At 44.5% G+C, this 20206-nt stretch overlaps 1 protein-coding gene across 7 annotated transcripts in view; it reads left to right on the forward strand.

Moving 5' to 3' along the window:
* Positions 1-20206, forward strand: part of PTPRU (protein tyrosine phosphatase receptor type U) — a 369964-nt gene that overhangs the window by 217079 nt on the left and 132679 nt on the right. For all 7 annotated transcript variants that reach the window (XM_083750621.1, XM_083750620.1, XM_083750615.1 and 4 more), the window contains exon 8: positions 1928-2236. In XM_083750621.1, the coding sequence (XP_083606747.1) occupies positions 1928-2236 (309 nt within the window). The remainder of the gene's footprint in view (positions 1-1927; positions 2237-20206) is intronic.

The raw sequence follows: 20206 nt of genomic DNA on the forward strand, positions 1-20206 counted from the left end.
GTTCTCACCACTGAGGTCTTTTAGGCCTCGAGTGATAGTTTGGGATTGAGAGGTAACTTCAGAGTACATACCTGTTTCTTCAAGGAGAGTACTACCATGTTCAGAACAGGCCATCTACCAAATGTACAGACCCAGGAGCTACCTGCCCACAGTTTCTCTGTCTCTTCAAGATTCAGGGCGCTGACTCTGGAAGTCTCTCCCCTTAAAGTCTTGCTGGGCAGCAAGTCATTATCTTTAAAGTCCCTGTCAAAAACCTTTATTTCCCCCCAGGTCATTTAGACTTCTGTTCTTAGCTTGGATTTTAGCTGGCCAGGTTATTGTTGTGTTGTGTTTGGTTTATAAGCCTTGTGAATTCAAAGGTGTGGGTTTTTGTTTTTTTAATCTGCCTTGGAAGCTGCTCTTTAGAATGGCTTTAAACAAAAACTAAAAACCGGCTATCAAATCCTTAAACCAACCAACAAAACATCATACGCATTGCAAAGATGGCATTTAAATCAACAAGAGAGGCTTGTAAATCACCATCTAAAGAGCTCAAGAGGTTCTCTTGGATTTTCAGAGCACATTCAGACACATTCCGATTCCTACAAAACAACTTCGGAATACAGAGATAAAATCCAGTGGGACACCATTTCCATTTTAACAACTGCAACAACAACCCAAAATCATGATAGAAATGGTAATTTTATTGAAATGTATCCCCACTTATATGTTGCCACCGCAGTGTAAATTCAGGCTCTATGTGGACAACTAAAATACCTTTAAAATAACAGCTATAGAAAAACAACCCTCATAAAATTGATAGATTTTTATCATTATAGGAGAGAAAAGAGACAGAGCGGTTAGATTGATTGGTCCGGGTAAGCTGCCAAAGACCTGAGAGGGATGCTATGGCTGCATTTTGCTTCGTCTGGTATTTCACCTCGCTCTGTCTCTTCCAATGATGTTTATGAAAAATTCCAAATATTTAACCAGAAGGAAGTGCCCTGCAGACACAGGGGAGCTGTCGTTGCCTGAAATATTGCGGGAGTTTGCTCGTCCGGTGTTGCTTTCATTTTGCCTTAGACACTGCTGAAAACCAACAGCTTGAAATGGCTATGAAATAGCAGAGGTGGATTTATGGGACACTGGGTGCAAAGCCTTGGGGGCACCACAACTATGATGTAGAATGGAATTGTGAGAGGCGGGGGCGGTGCTGAATTTTGCCATCACACAGGGCACTGCTGAAATTGGAGGCCCCAAGGTCGGCCACTGGGAATAGAGATGGTCAGAGGCATCAAAACTATATGTGCTTCCGCAGTTGGTGTGGGTTGTGTTCTTACTGCAGACACGTTTGTTTTCTCATTCACAGAGTCCTGTGTGTACAGGCCAGGCCCAACCACAAGGCAAGGTGAAGCAGCTGCCCCAGGAAGCAGGCCCTTGAGGAAGTGCCCAATTGGGCATGCTGCCTGTGCTGCCACCTATACCGCTGGCAGAGAATTGGCGCTAGCGACACCTCACCCAAAATCAGCACTGCTGCTGCTGCTAATTCTCCACTAGTGATGGGAGCAGTGGGACAAGCAGAGGGGTTGGCTGCCACTCTCTGGATAAGACACCTCCCTAGATTGAAGCGTCTCTCCAAAGCACTCTGGCTTCTTTCACAGGAACAGCCTTTACTGCAGAAAATCCCGTCAGGAGGCTCTTTGCCAACAATTAAAAATAATCAGAAAACAATGCCCATAGAGATGGGGAAATATGTCTACTAAAAAGAGAAGGTTTTGGAATTAGAATTATGAGGGATTGAGCCTGAGATGCCATTCACTCAAAGCAGACATTCTGTTCCTGGGTTATGGCCCTGCCCCTGTTGTCCGCCAGTGACTGGCTTTCCAGGATCTGTGGTGTTTTCTCGTGCCATCGATGCATTCACTTCTCTCTCTGTTTTCTCCGGCAGAACCCATGAGGGCTCCCAAGGGCCTCGCGTTTGCTGAGATCCAGTCTAGGCAGCTGACCCTTCAGTGGGAACCTCTGGGCTACAACCTGACGCGATGCCACACTTATACCGTCACGCTCTGCTATCGCTACGCTGTGGGCACTGGCCACAACCAGACATTCCGGGAGTGCGTGAAGATGGAGCGCAACGCCAACCGCTACACCATCAAGAACCTGCTCCCCTACAAAAACATCCACGTCAAGCTTATCCTCTCCAACCCCGAGGGGCGGAAAGAAGGGAAAGAGATGATATTTCAGACGGATGAAGATGGTGAGTCTTGTATCTTATGTGGGTGGGCAGGGGAGAGAGATTTATCCTCCAGGATCCAGAAACTGTTTTAGTAAGGGACACAAAGGAGAACAGCTTATCAAAACCCCATCCAAGCAGACTTATGTCCTGATAGATTAATGATGCTGATTTATTGAGAATAATGCATCAAGGTACAAACATAGGTGCAGCAGATGGGATCTTCTAGCCATGCAGACTTAAGGAGTGTTCAGGTATTTGGATAAATGTGCAAAGGTTTAAACTCGAATGGGGGACCTTTGGCTCTCTAGATGTCATTTCTGGTTCCCATCAGCCTCAACCAGAATGGCCAGTGATCGAGGGTGAAGGGAGCTGTAGTCCTAGAATATCTCAATGACTACAGTTCCCCTCCATCCTTTAGTGAAACCATGGGAAGGGGAATTAACATAAGACCCACCCATTAACACCCACAAGCACATCAGCTTTGCCTACTCAGTTCTTGACCTTCCCATGTTGAGCAGAGAAGACCCACGGGGTGGGATGGGACTTTTACCCAAGTTTCCTCGAATGCATGCAGAACTCTCCATTTAAATCTCCTCTGCTCAACATGGGAATGTTGGGGACTGAGTGGGTGCAGCCATGGATGTTGGGAGCAGGGTTAGCAGCTGTGGCCTTGTGTTTCCTACACTGGAGGTGGTTTCCTGTTCAGGAATGATGCCCAAGTAGAGCTTTAAGGAAGAGAGGGATGGATGGAAGCATCCCTGAAGGTTTTTAAAGCTCCTGAAGCAACCTCAATACCATCAGATGGATAAACATGAGTTTATTGCTAAGCAGAAGGAGGCTCATCCCTCTCAAGAGCAGCTTCTCCATCATCTTGGGAAAGTAATGTTTCAGCACCAATCTCCTAACTGATGGATGGCATCAGTTTGTGTGAACATGTGAACGCTGTAGCAAAGGATGGGAGATGGAAGTGCACACACAAGCACTTTCCCAGCCCTCCGTTTGAGCTGGGATGGCTTGTAGGGGAATTTATCTGAGTCCTCATTTATGCAGAGGGTTCTTCTCATGAGTAAAGCCCACCCTTTGCACCCACCAACAAATAATAAAGCGTGTGTTATTAGGCAAGCACCTGGACATGCTTATAGTCTTTATGTGATGGTGAGATGCATGTTTCATTTGCAGGATTGTGGCATGTGTGATAGAACCTTTGTCCTAGCAATATTGTCCTACAACCTCTCATGGATAACTGGCACATATGTGTTTGTGTATACACACACACACACACGATGGTGTTGTTGTGAGCCACCTCTAACATAGTAGATGGAGCATGGTATAAATATTTATAGGAAGGAAGGAAAGAAGGAAGGAAGGAGGGAAGGAAGGAAGGAAGGAAGGAAGGAAGGAAGGAAGGAAGGAAGGAAGGAAGGAAGGAAAAGGTATGCAAGAGATACTGCAAAGCAAATGGGAATTTTTGTATTTTCAGTTTTCAGAGTTGGGTGGTTTTTGTCCAAACGTCAGACCTGTATGTGGAGTTTAAACTCGGGGTGAAGAACCTGAGGCCCTCCCAGATGTTCCTGGACCCCAACTCCCATCAGCTCCAGTCAGCATGGCCTGGGATGATGGGAGTTGTAGTCAACCTCCAGAGAGCCACAGAGCCTTCATCTCTGGTTTAAACCATCAGCTCTATATTGCATGTGTCTGCATTTAGCAAATTCAAGGAGAGCTCATTGATAAGAAACTGTAGAAATATGGGATGCTGCTTTGGTGCAGGGCAGCAATTCTGTACTGTTACCATGGTTACCAATGGGACTTATTTATACATGCATGAGACCAGCCGATCGGTGTTCTTTACTCCTTCCTGTCCTGCTTTTCTTTCTTATCTCAGGTTTACTGTAGCATCTAAAGGTAGGAATGGGGCTGGGATACAAGAATGCTTGTAGGGATTTCATTAATTTAAAGCATTTTCACCCTGCACATTAGCCAAAACGGCTCCCAGAGCAGCTTACAAGATCAGTAGTTAGACAGTTCCTGCTCCTGTGTTTACTGTTGAAAAGCCATGGCGTGCAAGGAAAAGGGGATGTGGAGGGAAGAGCGTAAAAGCAAGTTCAAGGCCCAGTACTTAAAGTTGCAGTTTTGGTAATGACCATCTGGGACAGTTCACTTAAACTGATTGAATGCCTGTCTCAATGTGACAGCTGGTCTGAGTGAGAGGAGAGAAGGGAAGGGATAGGAATGATGTGGAATGCTTGGAGGAAATAGTATCTGCTTGGTTTTCTTCTGATAATTCACATCCTGACTTAAATTCAGTAGTGCGGCTTGGTATTTTTAGACTTTGGGCTTATGCCTATTACTTTGCTTTGCTCAAAATGTGGTAAGTCAGGTGTGTTGTATTGGGGGGCCCACTTGCTCATTCTTCCAAGTGGGGCTGTGGACCTCTGCTCCCAGACATGGAAATAAATAAACTAGTTGTTGTAGTTTAGTCATTTAGTTGTATCCGACTCTTCGTGACCCCATGGACCAGAGCACGCCAGGCACTCCTTTCTTTCACTGCCTCCCGCAGTTTGGTCAAACTCATGCTGGTAGCTTTGAGAACACTGTCCAACCATCTCGTCCTCTGTCGTCCCCTTCTCCTTGTGCCCTCCACCTTTCCCAACATCAGGGTCTTTTCCAGGGAGTCTTCTCTTCTCATGAGGTGGCCAAAGTATTGGAGCCTCAGCTTCAGGATCTGTCCTTCCAATGAGTACTCAGGGCTGATTTCCTTAAGAATGGATAGGTTTGACACAAAATTAAATACAGAAAAAGAAAAACAAAAAGGTAAAAATCTGTTAAAACTTTAAAATTGGAGTTCACTTAAAATGTCTGCTGGAATTTTTAAAAGAAGTGTTCATTAGGTGCTGGAAGCTCAACAAAGGAGCCTACCTGAGACCTCCGCTGGAAGGGAGTTAGGTTACATACTGAATCTGGTGGAGAAGAGCCATGCATTTTAGATAATTCCAAATGAGACAGATGGAGGGAGGGGAGAACAACCCTCTTTGCAAGCAGAAAGCCCATATAGCAGGGTATAGTTAATTTCCTCAATAGGAGCTAGGCTTTTTTTTATTCTACTTAGCAGTTCGTTTTGTCATGGGTGGTATTGAAGAAAGGGCACTCTTCACCTGCAGACTGAAATGATACAGTCCACTCTTCAAGAGTCTACCATTTCCTCTTGCTCCTGTGTGCAGATCAGGCTTGAGAATAAATGTAAGGCAGTAGTGGGTGTTAAATTCCCCCCTTCAGCTTTTCTATTTTTGGAGAATTTCATTACCGGGGCTTCCTTTCAGAACAGACCTTTTTCCTTTCATCTTTTTTTGTGTAAGCATATCAAAGCTTAATAACAATAACAACAATTACTCTAATTACTACCTTGTTCTCAGTCAGCACCTTTCATCTGTGGATCTCAAACACCAATTAATTAAGGCTCACAACACCTCCGTGAGGTAGATATTAATGGTGACAAAGGGCCGAGGGGGCAGCCTGCCTCTGATGTCTGCTCTCTGTAGATGTCTCAGTACGTCTCTGACCTGGATAAGTGCTGTCTCGTATCAGGAAGGATAATTTCCTAGTTCTTCTGATGCTAACTGGGTCGTGGCACTTGATGGGCAGGTTGTTGTTTTTTTTAAAGAAGTTTTTATGTGTTACTTGTGCACACAAACGCAAATCAATACATGTCAAGGGTCATCAAGGCATCAGATTTACCGTAGATGATAATTGTCTACCAGGAGTTTAGGCCACCTGTAGCGATAGCCAAAATCTGTCCATTTCAGCTTCTCATTTTTCCAATCTGAGGTTCAGTTCTTCAGCTTCCCACACCTTCACATTCCTGCTTCAATGTGCTATTTTTCCCCAAGTAAATTCATCAGTCAATTTATCCTAATATAAATGACTTCTTGAAAGGTATTAATTTAACTGTTGTTTCTTCATCACTGCTGTTGTTGTTAAAAATATTAAAATCCTGGGCGTTACGCCAGGCCACTGTGAAAGGTCCATTTAACTTATAATGTTTTCCAGAAGAATTACTTGCAAAGGGTGATTCAGAGAGAATTATAGGGAGAGCACCCCTAGAAACCTTACTATGCCGATAGCTGAGATCTGGACATGAATGCGAGGTTAATCCATTCTATAAAAATGTTAGCTATTAAACATCGTACTCTTTGTACAAGGACTGAAAAAGCCACTTCCATCAAAGATCAGGCCTGGAGAACAAAGCTTTTCATCACATTCATGCCACATCTTATCACCCAATAGCAGAATATGGGCCTTTTTATACAGTGCATCATGTCTAGAACCTGAAATGTAAGTCTCCTCGGTACTAACCTGTCAGTGTATTTGAGTACATGACTGAAGTGAAAATGAATTTGGTCTCTATGGAGCATTTAACTCTATGCCGGGGATGTGGAACCTGTGGCTCTCCAGATGTTTTGAAGTACAACATCCATCATCGCTGTCTGTTGGCTGCGCTTGCTGCGACTGATGGGAGTTGGAGTCCAACAACATCTGGAGGCTCAGTTTCCTCATCCTTGCTTTAAGTTGTGTGTGTGTGTGTGTGTGTGTGTGACCTTTGTGTAAGAAGGATGTGTGTGAGATACTTGTGTCAAGCCACAACCATGTGAGCATGAAGCTGTTCCTTAACCCCATTTAGCCATTCTGCCTTTTCATAATTACAATCTCACAAAGGGGAGAGGAGGGTGACATTCACTGGCCCTATTCCTGTGGTCATTTAACAATCAATTCCTTCTCACAGGAAACTCTGGGAATTGTATCTCTAGTAGAGGAATAGAGGCCTCTTAACAGCTTTCAGCACCCTTAACAAACTACAGCTTCCAGAATTCTTTGGGGAAGCCCATGACTGTTTCAAGCAGTGTCTTGGTGCTTTAAATGTATAGTGTACGTGTGGTCTCTGGTTACTGGAGATCTGGTGTTGGAAATTCACTGTTGACGTTGGCAAGTCTTTGGGGCTTAAGGAAGGTGGGAGAAGCAACTTATTCCTGTCACCTCTCCCTGCCTCTGTCATGGTTTGGGGGGAAAGAGAAGCAGATAACTTTCAAAAGGAGAGGAAGAGGAAACCAGCTATACTTAGAAAAGTCTGTGGTAAATGGAGGCCAGTGGAAAGTGGAGAATCATTTGGAATGGGCACTTCTACTGAGTCAGACCCATTGGCCCATCCAGCTCAGTATTGTCTACACCAGTGTTTTCCAAACTTGGTTCTCCAGCTGTTTTAGGACTACACTTCCCATCATCCATGACCACTGGTTCTGATAGATAGGGATGATGGGAGTTGTAGTCCAAAAACAGCTGGAGGCCCAAGTTTGGAAAACACTGATCTACACTGACTGTCAGTGGCTGTCTAGGATCTCAGGCAGGCCCTTTTTCTAGTCCTACCTGAAGATACCAGGGATTGAAACTGGGACCTTCTCTGCAATGCAATGCAAGGCAGATGTTCTACAGCTGATGAACATCTCCACAAAGCTAGAGAACTCTTTGGAAACACCTTGAGTTTTCCCTGAGAATTATCTGAAAAAGCTGGAAAAGAACAAGCCTATTCTGAATCAAGATGATGGGGGATTTAACTGATCTCTAACTCACTCTCTCCTGCCAGCTCTCTTTCGTTCTCTCCCTCTGTATGTGACAAAAAGGGGATTTATCCCTGACCGCATAAAAAAGATATACGCATTAGTAAAACAATGTGAAGAAGGACATGCATCAGATAAATTCATTGAAAAGAATGAATGCATTTATAAACCATTTATGACTTACTGGAATACAAAATATCAAGACGGCATACAACTTTATGTATGATCTTCACCCATATAATTACATAGTTGAAAATGAAATTTGCTTTCTATTATTTGTGTTTCTCCCCCATTTTTATGTGAAATACCAACATTAAAGAAGCATTAAATCTGCCTAGCATCAAGCCCCTAACTGGCCACAGAGCTAGGAAACATACCAACCAACAAAGACCTGGTGATGACAGTGACATCAACAAGAAAGATGCTAGCAATAAAATGAGCAGTATTCTGGATAAAGCCGGCCACATTATGCCTCTCCACTTTCAAATAAGCCAGGAGATGGGAGATGGATGCACAGAAGCCTGACAGGAAGAGTCAATTGGAGGTTACCCAAATTTAGTGCCAGAACACAAAGGTTCAGTTTACTTGGAAAGAGGACAGTGAGGAAATAGAGTGGGCTAGATGGAAGAGAGAAAAGTCAGGCACAAGATCTACAAGCAAGCTTTCCCTGGGATATATTGGGGGTTGAAATGTAGAGAAACTGAAGTGAAACCGAAGAATGATGCAGAACAAAGGTGGAATTCTTGCTGCTATTTTGTCCCGTTCTCTGGAAAGGAGGAGAAAAACCTGGTTAGAAGTCTTGCTACTGAACACGGCTTGACCATGCCAGCTGATTGAATTGAAATCTAGTAAGATTTGAAGGGCCAGAGGTTCGCCCCCATCACCACGCCAATGGTGTCTCTGGAAAATATCCTGCTTGGGTGGGAGAGGAATTCAGAACAACACTAAGCATATTGCTCCATTAGTGTAAGCCAGGGGTCAGCAAACTTCTTCAGCAGGGGGCTGGTCCACTGTCCGTCAGACCTCATGGGGGGCCAGACTATATTTTGGAGGGGAAAAATGAATGAATTCCTATGCCCCACAAATAACCCAGAGATGCATTTTAAATAAAAGGACACATTCTACTCATGTAAAAACATGCTGATTCCTGGACCATCTGCAGGCTGGATTTAGAAGGTGATTGGGTCTTAGTTTGCCTACCCATGATGTAAACATTTCTGCTTGACTGATGCAACCGTCTGTCTCCCCACTTCCCCTTGTGTACTGTTCCAGGGGTTCTCAAAACCCCACAAGCCAGTTTGTGGGGCTCAGGGTGTGGGGAGAGGAGGAAAGACCCCCATTGTGCTAGCAGAAGTCCTTCTGTGGGCTTCTTCTGGTAGGACTTACTAGTTGAATCTGGCACTTTGTTTTTCTCACATCTAGTCCTTTGTGCAGAAGTGCATAGGGACAAAGGATTTCTCCAGATCACTGACATAACTAGCCCAATATTTTCTTCTCAGATTAGCAATGGCTCTTCTGGGGCCTTGGCAGAACATTCCTATGTAATGTTTCTCGATCTTTCCCACACCGGCAACCTGATCCTTTACAAAGTGGATATTGAAGGGATTTAATCAGGAAAGTTCTGCATGCAGAGTGTGTGTTCTGTCCCCAGTGTGTTGTGTTTCCTCCTCCAATGCTGTACTTTGGTGATATCGCTGCAACAGGGGAGGTGCCCGCTTTCCACTGCTGAGGGTGGGATGGTCTGGCTTACAGCCAAAACAACTTAAGAAGGGACCAATGACCCATTTTTTATCATCTTTTTAATTGAGTTTTACATTGCACATTTAAATTCCAACATTAAACATCATCATTTAGGATTCCCTGAATCCTTAGATTCCCCTCCACCCTTCCAAGATTACAATTTTCAATCTTTTTCAACTGCTTCACATATTTTCTCTATTAAATAATCCATTTTTTGCCTTCGTTTTTAGTACATTACAAGCGTTACTCAAATCCTGCCAAAGTGTTTAGTTGTTTAAAGTGTTCTCTTAAGTACATTGTGAATTTTCCCCATTCCTTCTTAAAGTTCCTCTCTTCCTGGTTTCTGATTTTCCTGGTCTTTTTTGCCATTTTGGTGTAGTCCATCATCTTCATCAGCCATTCGTCTCTGGTTGGGACTTTATCTCTGGGCCAGTAGTATCCGTGCTGCTGTCATCGCATACGTAAATAATTGTTTCTGCTCCTTTGGTATCTCTGCACCTAAAATTCCTAATTAAAAAGCCTCTGTTTTCCCCCACAAATATTATTTCAAACATTTTTTTCCAACTCGTTATATATCATCTCCCAGAATGCTAGTGTTATCTTGCACGTCCACCAGACCAATGACCCATCTTGTCCAGCATCCTGGACTCGCAGTGGCCACCCAAATGCCCATGGAAGACCTGCAAACAGGACCTGACCACAAGAGCACTCTCCCCTCCTGCTGTGTCCACAACTAGTATCCAACAACCTGTAGAACATAGCCCTCATGCCCAGTAGCTGTTGATAGAGAACCCAAGCACAGGGCCTCTCTCTCTCTCTTCCACTGCTCATCATAATGATGTGCCATTTTGCTAGCAATGAATATATTCAAGCACTGCTCTGGATAGGAAGACCAAATGCTCACTATGTAAAGACGCTTCCGCAGGGAAGTACAGAGACCTTGTGTGTTCCACCCATAATTTGCAATTAACTCCACTTTACAAGTTCAGAGTAAATACCAACATTAATCAAGGGGAAATTGTTTAGTTTCTCATCCAGAGTTTTATCATAAGACTTTACAGCTCCGGGTTACATTGTAATTAATCTCCCCAATTTTGTCGTCATTTTTTTCTTCCTTCTCTTAAGCTTTAAGTATTTGCAATTAACCTGAAGGAGCTTGTTCCTGTTGAAGACTCAATTGGGTGGAGGATATTAGTGGGTTTAATTTCAGTGCCACCAAATCCCTGTGTAACTGCTCTGGCTCTGTGGATAGCTCATGCACCAGCAGAGTGTACAGGCAGCCTTGAAAGTTAGCCGTGAACATTGTCGAAGATTGTTCTAGAACAACAGTGGGGGAGGGAATAAAGGTTGCATAGGAGACTTTAATAGCTGTATAAATGAAGGCAAGATTCAACAGACAACTTAAGAACAGTTGTTTTCCTTACAGGCAAACTTTTCAAATTTAACCCATTACTTTTACAATTAATTGACTGGGAAAAAAAACAATTAATTAGCTAAAATAAGGATGGAGATTTAGTCTTCATGCATGTACAGAAAGCTACTGCAACATCATTAAGGAAAACCTGGTTTATATATTAGATATAATATTCTGATTTGTTGAAATTGTTTTTTTCTATTTTTGTTTGTTGAAATATTTATCTCCTGTTAGTGAAATACAATGCTAATATGTATAAAAATACAAACAAACACCAAATATTCATAGAATCATAGTTGGAAGGGACCCAATGGTCATCTAGTCCGACCCCCTGCAATGCAGGAATCTCAGCTAAAGCATCCATGACAGATGGCCATCCAACCTCTGCTTAAAAACCTCCAAGGAAGGAGAGTCCAACACTTCTCGTGGGAGTCTGTTTGACTGCTGAACAGCTCTTACTGTCAAAAAGCTTTTCTGAATGTTTAGTTGGAATCTCCTTTCAATCTCACTTGAAGCCATTGATTCAAGTCCTACCCTCAAGAGCAGGAGAAAACAAGCATGCTCCCTCTTCCCATGTGGCAGCCCTTAAGATATTTGAAAATGACTATCATACCTCCTCTCAGTCTCCTCTTTTCCAGGCTAAACATACCCAGCTCCTTCAAGCATTCCTTGTAAGGCTTAGTTTCCAGACCCTTGATCATCTTGGTTGCCCTCCTCTGCACACATTCCAGCTTGTCAACATTCTTCTTAAAATTGTGGCACCCAGAACTGGACACTGTATTCCAGGTGTGGTCTGACCAAGGCAGAACAGAGTGGTACTATTGCTTCTCTTAGTCAAGACACTATACTTCTGTTGATGATTCACTGTAATTCAAATCAGAATATGACCAGGTAGTCCATATGGTCCATATGCTTAAAAGCTACCATGGGGCTTTGTTCAGAAATGAAAAGTTAAGGTAAATGAAAAGGTTTTTGGCATACTTGAGAATTGTGAGGATATTAGTGTATGCAGTGCATTATGTCTGGAAGGGGGCTATTCCAAAGTGTGGGTCGCCACCACAGAAAAGGTCCTCTTGTTGGTTGCTGCCAGACGGACATCGACAAGTGGTAGCACAACCAAGATGTCCTCTGAAGGTGATCACAGTGGCTGGATGGGTCACTATGGAAGAAGATGGTCTTTCAGGTGGCCTTCTCCCAAACCACTTACAAATTAAGGATAAAACTGTTGAGGTTTGTGAGAAACTGCAGCTTTGAAGTGGACAGTTAGTGAGTTGGCAAGAAGCCAAGTGAAGCAAGAGTACGTGAGAAAGTTTGCTTGGAGATAGGGAAGCCTAGCAACAGGTGGTGATTGGCTAAAAGTTTTCCCTTATAAGCAGCATGACACAGTAGTTTGGTGTTGGAGTTCAGAGGTGTGTAGAGTATGAATCACAAGTTATGTTCCTGAGTTGTCATCCTGGACAACACAGACTAAGCAGCCAGTAGCAGAGAGGTTTGGTTGAGATCCATCAACAAAAACCTCAATCCTGGCAAATTGGCAGCCAGTGAAGGTCCTTCTTCAAAGGTGCTGCACATCCAGGGCTAGGTGTACCACTCAACAGCAACCTAGTTGCAGCATTCTGCACTGGCTGCAGCTCCTGGACCAAGAATAATGGCAGCCCCATCTAGAGTACATTGCAGTAACCAGTGTGTGAGGTTACCAATGCATGGGTAACTGTGGCTAGGCTATCCCTGTCCAGGAATGACTGTAGAGATAACCAAATGTTCACATGATAGTCCTAACTAATATCAATGTAGGTGTTAACGATTAGCCTTTTTCATTTCCAAAGGAAGGAGAGCAACCCTTCCTTCGAAGGCAAAGGCTGAGTCTCTCCAATTTCCTTGTGTCCAGCTCTGCATTCCTAACCTATTTTTCTCAACTTGCAATTTCCCCTGCTGCTTTTAACCACACGATAATTGCTCCAGCTGTTTTCTTCTTGTGCCCGCATACAGTTACTCCAGCTGTGCTTTTTGCTGTACTGTAAGCGCTCCAGCTGCTTTTCTGATTAACAAGACTTTCTTCTTATCCTTTGAGTTGAATATGATGTCTAATATAGTGTGCTGTCTATGCTTCTCGGGGGATCGATACATCTTTGTCTGAGCAGGGTGATACTGAAAATTGTACATGTCTGTTTCAATTATTTGCCTATCCAATTTATCTAATGTGGCTATCTGAATCTGCCCAGGACTGCTTTATGAAGCTCTTTCTCTGATATATTGCTTTTGTCCTGGAGTGTTCATTAGAAATTCATGTTTTTGTAGGTTGGTTAAATCTTTTTCATGTTAAAAACAATCAGATGGAAAAGTAGTTTTGATCTGAAGGTGGGGAGGAGGCTATTAAAACACCCCTGTTTTGTTGATATATATATATAATTAGGACTGCTAAAGTGCAGGCAAAGTGATGTACTCTGTTGTCATTTTTTCAGTCTTCAAATTCTGTGATTATGACTCCAGCAACCAAATTAGGCTGGTTGCTATTTCTCTTACTTCTGCACAATTGTGCCTGCGCAGAAGGCTCTTTGACACCTTAAAGCAGAATATGCATTTGCATCGTTCTGCCATAAGTTGACCTCGTCTGTTCTGTAACTTTTGAAGGACATTTGCTTGCCTGAATACGTGGCAATCAAGTCCCCAGGAACCTCAGCCACTTGCAGCTCCCAGGGGTGTCCTTACTGCAGGCGGCTGGATATACAAATGGTTTCAAATGTTTCAAAAGCAGCACCATCTACCCAGAGTATGCCAATATGGTATGAGCTTCTGTAGAAAAACATCAACAACTATATCGGATGAACTGGAACAGTGGAGCTGGTGTTTATTGCATACACAGAAATGTGACCTGCAAAAACATATTGCACTGTGAAGTGCTCCTGTTCAGGAATTTAGCCAATAAATCATGTCCTTGCCCAGAATATTCCATTCCCCTCTCAGCTTTTCGTCCCAACCACCAACATTGTTAGCATTCCATGGGCAGTGTGGAAGCTTAGTCGTTATTGGGCTACCCTAGGGTTTTGTGTTGGAGTTGAATTTTTGCCCCCTTTTTTCCATCTCACAAATACTTTTTGTGTCTCTTCAAACATTGTGGGTTCTCCTAAACACATTGAAACCTCCGTCTTAAATCCAAATTTTGGTCAAAATTCTTCTGGTACCACCCGTGCACACTTTTAGATGGAATGATAGGTCCAGTGATGGCAGTGGTGGTGTCGAGGCTGGTGACACAATCTTCTCTTGTAGATTATACCCTATTGGCAGTGATATGGATTGAAAGAAAACCAGCTCATTCCTTAGCTACTAATGATCAAATTGGGTATTATTTTAAATCCATAGGTGTATTTCACATTTTTTAAAAAATTGTCTCTCAGTTAAAAAGTCCCAAATGCTGTAACTTTTCTTCATAGGGGATCCATATAACCCCAATGGGGTGTTGGGGAGTGGATTATGTCAGTTGTGTAGGGCATCCTCCTCCTCTTGGGGGCCATGTATGTATTGGCAAAGGAGCACTCCTCCATCAGTAATTGCAAAGCAAAACCAGAGACAAAGAGCAAGCTTTTTTTCCCAGAGAGTCTGTGGGGTGCCTGAAACGAGTGCCCCTTTCCTTCTGGGTAAGGCTCCTCTGAGCTTCCTTCCCTGTAAGATTGACCCTTTCATCATCAAACTGGCTGCCAGCTGCAGGAAACTTTGTAAAATTTTGTGTGTGTGCCAGCAGGGCAGCTCAAAAGCTTGAGCTGCTCTCAGGCCAACCCCTTTCTGAGTTATTCGCTTCCTACAGAGATCAATGATACGGATAAAAAAAGAGGCAGCGCTGCTGTCATTTGAGCCCTCAAAGGTTGTTCCAAAACATTAAATAATGGAAGCATTTCCCATTAGGAGATGGAACGGTTCATTAGCAGGCAGACCTCTGCTGCCCAGACCGATCCTCCCAAGCAGATGGGAGCTTTCCAGGGGCGAGTGGCTCTTCTTCAATTGAATTTACCATTCTGACACTGCAGACAGTCCCAGCCTACATCCCTTTGCGTGCCCTGTGTCTTTCTTAATGTTTACAGCTGGAAGGTGGCGGGTTGGGGGGGGGGAGTTTTCAAGGCACCTTTAAGGAAGACAACAGAGATCTGCAGGCAGTGGTGAGAGGTGGAATTGCTTTTTGTTGGCATTCTGTGACTGGGGTGGAGGAAGGGTGTGTGTGGTAGGGGCGGCCAGCCCCAGGTGTCACCACTGAGGGGGTGACAAAGTGCTAGGCGCCAGGGCTTGCAGCATGCCCAAGCCATGCGTCTCTCCTGGGAGTGATGCAGTGGCTTGGGCACCCACAGACTCCGCGCTGCCCCAAACGGTTCGCCCGCTGCCTCCCCCTCAGCTGTAGGGCAGAGGCCCTGTGGAGGCCCCGTGGAGCGTCCTGCCCCATCTCGCCCTGATGTTGCTGGTGTGATTAGTATAAATCACATGAGATGTCTGAGAAGAGTGTGGGAACGGAAGACCGTCTTATCTCTTCCGCCTGAGCATGTTATTGTAACTGTACTTTCACTTTTGCAGTATGCAACAGTTGTTGTTCTGCCAGAGCTTGAAGAACACAGATGAGATTATGGATTGTCTGTATAGAATCTAAATAAAATGCAGTTTAGATCTACGGATGCTAGAAGACTTGTGTGCAGTTTTCAGATGAAAAGTGTCACAGAAAGTCACTCTGAAGATGAAGGGACATGTCATTCCAGAGATGTGCCTACCAGGAGACACTCAGAGGTCTGGGGGGGGGGGGTCGGGTCTCCATTTTCCCCAGAGCATTTTTTCAACAGCCCCACTGTGTATGCAATAACACCCCCGCGGGCGGCTGGCCCTGCCCCTAGCGCCCGATTGGCTTACTCTGCCATTGTCTGCGATGTCAGAGCAACTCAGCTGATTAGAGACTTCACTGCTGCAAGCAGAGTACAATGTAAATTACTCATTTAGTCCAAACTCATCACCTTCTAGAGCTATTTTCTCCTCCCTCCCTTGCACCTTCCAGGTCCTAAGTACAGGGGTCAAGTACAGAAGCCAATGAAGAAAGGCAATGGAATCTTATTTCAATCTTGGGAAAGTGACTTTCATTGCTCCTGAGGGCAGCAGGCTAGTTAGGGGTGTGGGCGGAAATCTGTCCTCCAGCTGAAGGATACAACCGGGGGGGATGCTGCTATGACACTGCTGCCCAGTATCTGCTGCATGAAGTAAGGCCAGCTCTGATTACAGGTCACACCTACAGCATACATTCAAAGCACATTGCATCCCTCAAAGAATCCTGGGTAATGTAGTTTATCCCTCACAGAGTGACAACCCCCAACATTTTAACAAACTACAGTTCCCAGGATTCTTGGGGATGACGACTGATCACGTCGCTTTGAATTAGTTTAATGTGCTTAAAATGTATGGCGTAGGTGTGAACATAATCTTATGTCTGTGTAATTGGAAGCAACTTTCAGTTATATTTGCAATTTTTGAAAGTGTCATTGATGCCAAAATAAGCACAGATGAATCAGCAAACTGAATTAGTGAAATAAAGTCTCGGGTTTTTTTTTTGTTTTGGTGGGGTGAGGATATAATGAAAGTGTTTATCTGGGTCAATTGCATGGATTTTTGGTTGAATCACTGTTTTGCACAAGCTCTAGAATCCAGACATAGTTGCCAAGTATTATTTTTATTAACATTTCTCAGATGCCTTTTACAAGCCAGTCTCAGGGTGACCTACAAACAATACTAAAGATACAAAAGGCAGCAAACAATGCTTTATCTGTACAATACTAAAACCACCTCAGCGAAGTGCCTAAATCATCACCCACACAGTAGCAGATGCCACTCAACAATTAGCAAGCATCCTATCACATACCATGGCATTGCTTTCCTAGAATGCAAGGTGATTATGAACTCTTTTTTTAAAAAAGGGGGGAAGTCTTCTATTTCTACTTAAAAGATGCCAAAGCGCAGCAGTATTTGTAGTGCATCGTGCCAACCTCTACAGGTAATGCAAACAAGGTGGAATATCCTGAAAATTGGTTCCTTTGTGCCTTCTCGGATTTGATTCCTCAGGTGCATCCCAGACACTTGTAATAAAATGGAGCATTTGCATTTGTGCTGAGCACAGATGAAGACTGCACATCTGTTTACATGCGCAAATACATATATCTGCCCCAAAGGTTTCCATAATTTAATAAGTGCTTTGTGTAGGGCACCTCACCTCGGATTAAATTAGCTTGTAAATCAGGTGGAAATGCTTTATTTGCATGGTGGGCTTTTGCTTTTTATTCCCCCCTACTTGTTTTGCAGTGAATTAGCTTGTCCTCCTTACCTCCCCAAATAATACAATCTACAAGAGCACTGCAGAAATTAGCAATGGATATTTAGAGTGCCGTTATCAAGTGGAAAGTAGGCGATGCCTATCTGTAGTACCTAAGGCAGGGCAAAGGTCCCAATGGTCACAACACTAATGAGGATTTGGGAACTGGGTTGTTGCTGTTCAGAAGACAAAGACAGATTAAAGAAACAGCTAAAGAACATATAAAAGGTTATGGTTAAAAATCCATTAAACTTTTTATAGAATTAAAACGTATCAATTAGAATTCAGATAGTAAACACCAACAACTCTCTCTCTCTCTCTCTCTCTCTCTCTCTCTCTCTCTCTCTCTCTCTCTCTCACACACACACACACTTAAGAGCCCTTTCCTTAAAAGCAGTCAATTCGCAAAAACCTGCCAGTGGAAGAACAAGAAGGAGGGAGCCAGTCTAGCCTCTCTAGGAAGGGAGCAACAAAGCCTGGGAGCAGCCAACGAGAAGGTCCAATCCTGCACCCCAACATATGTGCCTGTAAGAGTGGCAGTACTGAGAGAATAGACTCCCCAAAAGATCTCAGAGCCCAGGAAGTCCATGCGAGAGAATACAGTCCTTCCGAATGCCTGGGTTCTACACAGACTTCTTCCTCCCAGCTTGCTACTGTCTCAACAGTTTCAATGAACTGTTCCAAACCATTGGATTGTTTCTGACTTTTTTTAATGTAGGGAAACATTTACAACACCCCAATTCTCACATCAAATATCACTTTCAGATATTTCAAATATCACTTTCAAACACCACCCTGTGTTTATGCCTTGTTATAGGTGTGATTCCACCTTCTCCATATTTGCATTCATTAATTTTGCAACCAGCTGACATCCATTGATGAAAAACCAATTTAATTAGAGATAGCCTAGGAAAGTGTCATTGCACTGTAGGTATCAACAGCTGCTGCACTACATGACGCTTTAGGGAAAGGCTCATTGATGGAGCATCATCCCAGGTTCCATCCCTGGCATCTCCAGGTAGGACTAAGACAGACCTCTACTTTGACACCTAGGAGAACTGCCAGTCAGTGTAGGCAACACAGAGCTACTGTATATAGTTCAATGGCCTATATATTTTCCACTTGGTAGAAAGCAACTTCCTAATGTTTCTATATTTAGGAATATTCTATATTTAGTATTCAGGCACATGCATTTAGGTGCTTCAGCGATCCATTGTGTTCAGATGTGTGCACCCTAGAGGCAAAATGAATTACTCACTCATTTGAGACATTCAAGTTCTGGGGATCCTATTACAAGCAGGGACCTTGTATAGTGATGTGGAATGGCAGGCTGTGAACCGCGTTAGATGTTTGCACATTGCAGACAAGATCCACAAGATTTCAGATCCTGGGGAGATAGCAGGATCTGCCATCCCATTGATCGCCAGATTTAATTCAGATGATCTGATTGGCTCCCACACTGCTCCATGTGAGTCCTTCCCAAAGTTGCGTGCTTGGTGGAAGAGAATGACCATCTCAGATAGAAGTAATGTACTGTTCTTTGGGCTAGAAATGTAACAATGAATTCAAAATAACAAATAAATAAATGAGGATGGTTGGCTAGCCTCTTTCACTAGCTTGTCTGTGCAAATCCTATTCCTTTGACTTGTTCTTATGCATGGCTTTCAAAGCGGATTATACAAATTTGTGGAGGACATTGCTCTTAACAGCTGCTAGCCACAATGGCTATGTTTTACAGTGGTGCCTCGCAAGACGAAATTAATTCGTTCCGCAAGTCTTTTCGTCTTGCGAGTTTTTCGTCTTGCGAAGCACGGTTTCCCATAGGAATGCATTAAAAATCAATTAATGCGTTCCTATGGAAACCGCCTTCAGACCAGGTCCGGGGACAGTCTGTCCCCCGACCTCTTCTGAAGGCCGGCGGGGGGCAAAAGTCTTTGTTTTCCCCCCCCCGCCTGCCTTCCCAGGACAGCGGAGACTTATCCGCTGTCCCGGGGCGATTTTAAAATGCTGGCGGGCGGCAGCGAAGCCTTCGCTGCCGCCCGCCAGCATTTTAAAAACCCCGGGACAGCGGAGGACTTCTCCGCTGTCCCAGGGCGATTTAAAAGCCCCCGGACGGCTTTTGAAGGCAGGCAGGGGGGACAAAGACTTTTGCCCCCTGCCCGCCTTCAGAAGAGGTCCAGGACCGCTCTCCCGGGAAGGCAGGCAGGGGGGACAAAGACTTTTGCCCCCCCGGCCTTCAGAAGAGGTCCAGGACCTCTTCTGAAGGCGGGCGGGGGGCAAAAGTCTTTGCTCCCCCCCGCCTGCCTTCAAAAGCCGTCCGGGGGCTTTTAAATCGCCCCGGGACAGCTGTCCCGGGGCAATTTAAAAGCCCCCGGGAAGGCAGGCAGGGGGGACAAAGACTTTGCTCCCCCCCGCCTGCCTTCAAAAGCCATCCGGGATAGCGGGAAGCGCTTCCCTGCTATCCCGGACTGCTTTTAAAATGCTGGCGGTGGGGAGCAAAGCCTTTTGGCCCCCGCCGGCCTTCCTGGACCTCTTCTGAAGGCCGGGGGGGGGGGAGAAGGCTTTGCTCCCCACGCTAGCATTTAAAAGAGGTCCCCGGAGATTTCCCTATGGGCTTTCTTCTTGCGAAGCAAGCCCATAGGGAAATTCGTTTTGCGAAGCGTCTCCAAAACGGAAAACCCTTTCGTCTAGCGGGTTTTTCGTCTTGCGAGGCGTTCGTCTTGCGGGGCACCACTGTACCTCCAATGTCAGAGGCGTTATGCCTCCAAATACCTATTGCTGGGAATCCATCTCAGGAGGTCAGAAACCTGTTGACACTCATGCCCAGCTTGCATTCCTCTGCTGGGCATCTGGTTGGCTACTGTGAGAATAGGGTGCTGGACTAGACAGGCAATTGAACCGAT

This window comes from Podarcis gaigeae (genome assembly GCF_964106915.1).
Source record: "Podarcis gaigeae genome assembly, chromosome: 8".
NCBI lineage: Eukaryota > Metazoa > Chordata > Lepidosauria > Squamata > Lacertidae > Podarcis > Podarcis gaigeae.